We start from the raw sequence: 2,701 nt of genomic DNA on the forward strand, positions 1-2,701 counted from the left end.
TCGAAACAAATTGTTATTATTATTTTGGTTTGACTCATGTTTGGTCTTATTCCTAGCGTGTTACAATCTGTCACCTGAGGTATCCACAAGTTTTCAGCAGTCTTTTATCATCATCGTCATTTAACGTCTGTTTTCCATGCTGGCTTGGGTTGGATGGTTTGACTGAGGACTGGCAAGCCAGGAGGCTGCACCAGGCTCCAATCTGATCTGGCAAAGTTTCTACAGTGGGATGCCCTTCCTAACACCAACCACTGCGAGAGTGTAGTGGGTGCTTTTTACGTGCCACTGGCATGAGGACCAGTCAGGCAGCACTGGCATTGGCCATGCTCAAATGGTGCTTTATGTGCCTCCAGCATGGGAACCAGTCAGGCAGTGCTTAAAACCCTCCTGAAAATCCTTGCGTCCCTTAAGAGACAAACTTTCTGTAGGAGCTCTACTTGGCATTCTTTTCCAATCTCCTCAGCCATTTGTCTATATCTTGGCTTACAGTTCCCAATACACCAATTATTATAGGCACAACCATTACTGTTTGCATTTTCCATATTCTTCAGATTTCAAACTTTAAGGGAAACAATTGTTTTTTAATTATTATGATTTTTATTTCAGTTTGGCTCAGGTTCAGTCTTATTTCTGGTAGGAATCATGTGGATAGCGGGTTACTACCTGTAACCTTAGGTATCCATGAATTTTCAGCAGTCTTTGAAGTGCTTAGAATCCTCCTGATAATCCTTGTGGTCCCTAAGAAACAAACTTTCTGTAGGAACTCTACCGGGCATTCTATTCCAATCTCCTTCAGCCATTTATCTACATCTTGGCTTACAGTTCCCAATGCACCAATTATTACAGGCACAACCTTTACTTTTCACATTTTCCAGATTCTTCTTATTTCAAATTTTAAGGGATTGTATTTTCTTTCTTTTTCTTCCTCTTTCTTTATGATCCAGGAATCAAACAAGCATGATGAGTCAATAATTAAGGAACTTTGCTTTTCCTTATCTTACCTTAATTACTATTATTATTATTATTATTAATATTATTCAGTAGTCTTATTTTTATCATATGCCTTCACTGCACTACCGAGTGCAGCTCTGTGTGCCTTGGGTATATGATGTGGTTTGCTGTGGTGCTCTTATTTTCACTGTATTGTGTTTTATGTAGGATGTGTGCGGTGCCTAGTAGAGCTATTTTCTGTGTGTTATATATACTTGTTAGTCCTGGTAATGTTTTTTTTATCATGCCTAATGCACCTTACTATGACAGGAATTGTTTCTATTTTTAGGCTTCACATTCAAGTTACCTCTATTTCCAAGACTTTGTATTTTGAAAGTTTCTCCATTTCTTTTAGAGAAACATTGTCATCGGCTGGTATTGACATGTCGACTATTATTATTATCATTCAGTAGTTTTATTTTTATAACGTGCTTTCACTTCACCTCCGAGCACAGCTCTGTGTGCCTTGGGTATGTGCTGTGGTTTGCTGTGATGCTCTCATGGTTACTGTATTGAAAGTGTTTTGTGTAGGATGTGTGCAGTGCCCAGTAGTGCAATTTTCTGTATGTTATATATACTTGTAAGTCCTGGTGTTTTTGTTATGTATTTGTCTGAATATTTTTTTATTATACTAAATGCACCTACTATGATAGGAATTGTTTTTGTTTTTAGATTCCACATTCGAGTTACCTCTATTTCCAGGTCTTTGTATTTTGAAAGTTTCTCCACTTCTTTTAGGGAAACGTTGTCATCTGCTGGTATTGATACATCAATTAAAAAGCATTTTTTTTTCTTCATGATCTTTGACAACTATATCTGGCCTATTGGCCTTAATTTCTCTGTGTGTATTGGTATATCCCAGAGTATGGTTGCTTTCTTGTTTTCTGTGACCTTTTCTGGCGTGTGCCCATACCATCTTTTTCTGTTGTTATTCCATAGCGTTGGCATAGCTTATTATTATTATATGTTTGACTTTTGTTATGTATTTGTACAAGTTGGTTCCAAGTCTCACCCAGAGACCCCAAGAGACAACAAGTTAGAAGTTCATGTTGGTGTTATACCCAGGGTGTTATATGTTTGGTTTTGCACATAGTATTGTTCTAGAGAATGTTTAAGATAACATAAGAAAATTATGAATCTGTTTTAATTTAATTTCTAAAGCAGCAAGCTGGCAAAATTATTTCTTCACCAGAAAAATGCTTAGCAACATTTCATTCATCTTTCTGTTCTAATTTCAAATGCTGCTGAGGTTGACTTATCCGTTCATCCTTTCTGGGTCAATGAAATAAGTACCAGCTGGAAAGTAGGGTCAATGTAATCAACTTTCCCCCACTCCCTGAAATTGCTGGCCTTGTGCCAAAATTTAAAACCATTATTATTATCATTATTATTATTACTATTATTATTATTATTATTATTATTATTATTATTAAGGCAGTGAGCTGGCAGAACGGTTAGCATGCTGGGCAAAATGCTTAGCAGCATTTCATCCATCTTTACATTCTGAGTTCAAATTCCACCAAGGTCGACTTTGCTTTTCGTCCTTTCTGGGTCGATAAAATAAATACCAGTTAAGTACTGGCGTTGATGTATTCGACTCATCCCCTCCCCCGAAATTGCTAGTCTTGTGCCAAAATTTGAAATCATTAGCATGCTGGACGAACTGCTTAACAGTATTTTGTTCATCGCTACGTTTTGAGTTCAAATTCCC

General features: G+C 37.1%; 1 protein-coding gene across 1 annotated transcript in view; it reads right to left on the reverse strand.

The window, feature by feature from the left end:
- The window catches only part of LOC106876742 (uncharacterized), an 11,174-nt gene extending 10,632 nt beyond the window's left edge, over positions 1-542 (reverse strand). The window contains exon 1 of the mRNA XM_052976890.1: positions 420-542. Coding sequence (XP_052832850.1) covers positions 420-542 — 123 coding nt within the window. The remainder of the gene's footprint in view (positions 1-419) is intronic.
- Positions 543-2,701: the final 2,159 nt, after the last annotated feature.

Source organism: Octopus bimaculoides, chromosome 26, assembly GCF_001194135.2.
Source record: "Octopus bimaculoides isolate UCB-OBI-ISO-001 chromosome 26, ASM119413v2, whole genome shotgun sequence".
Classification (NCBI taxonomy): Eukaryota; Metazoa; Mollusca; class Cephalopoda; order Octopoda; family Octopodidae; genus Octopus; species Octopus bimaculoides.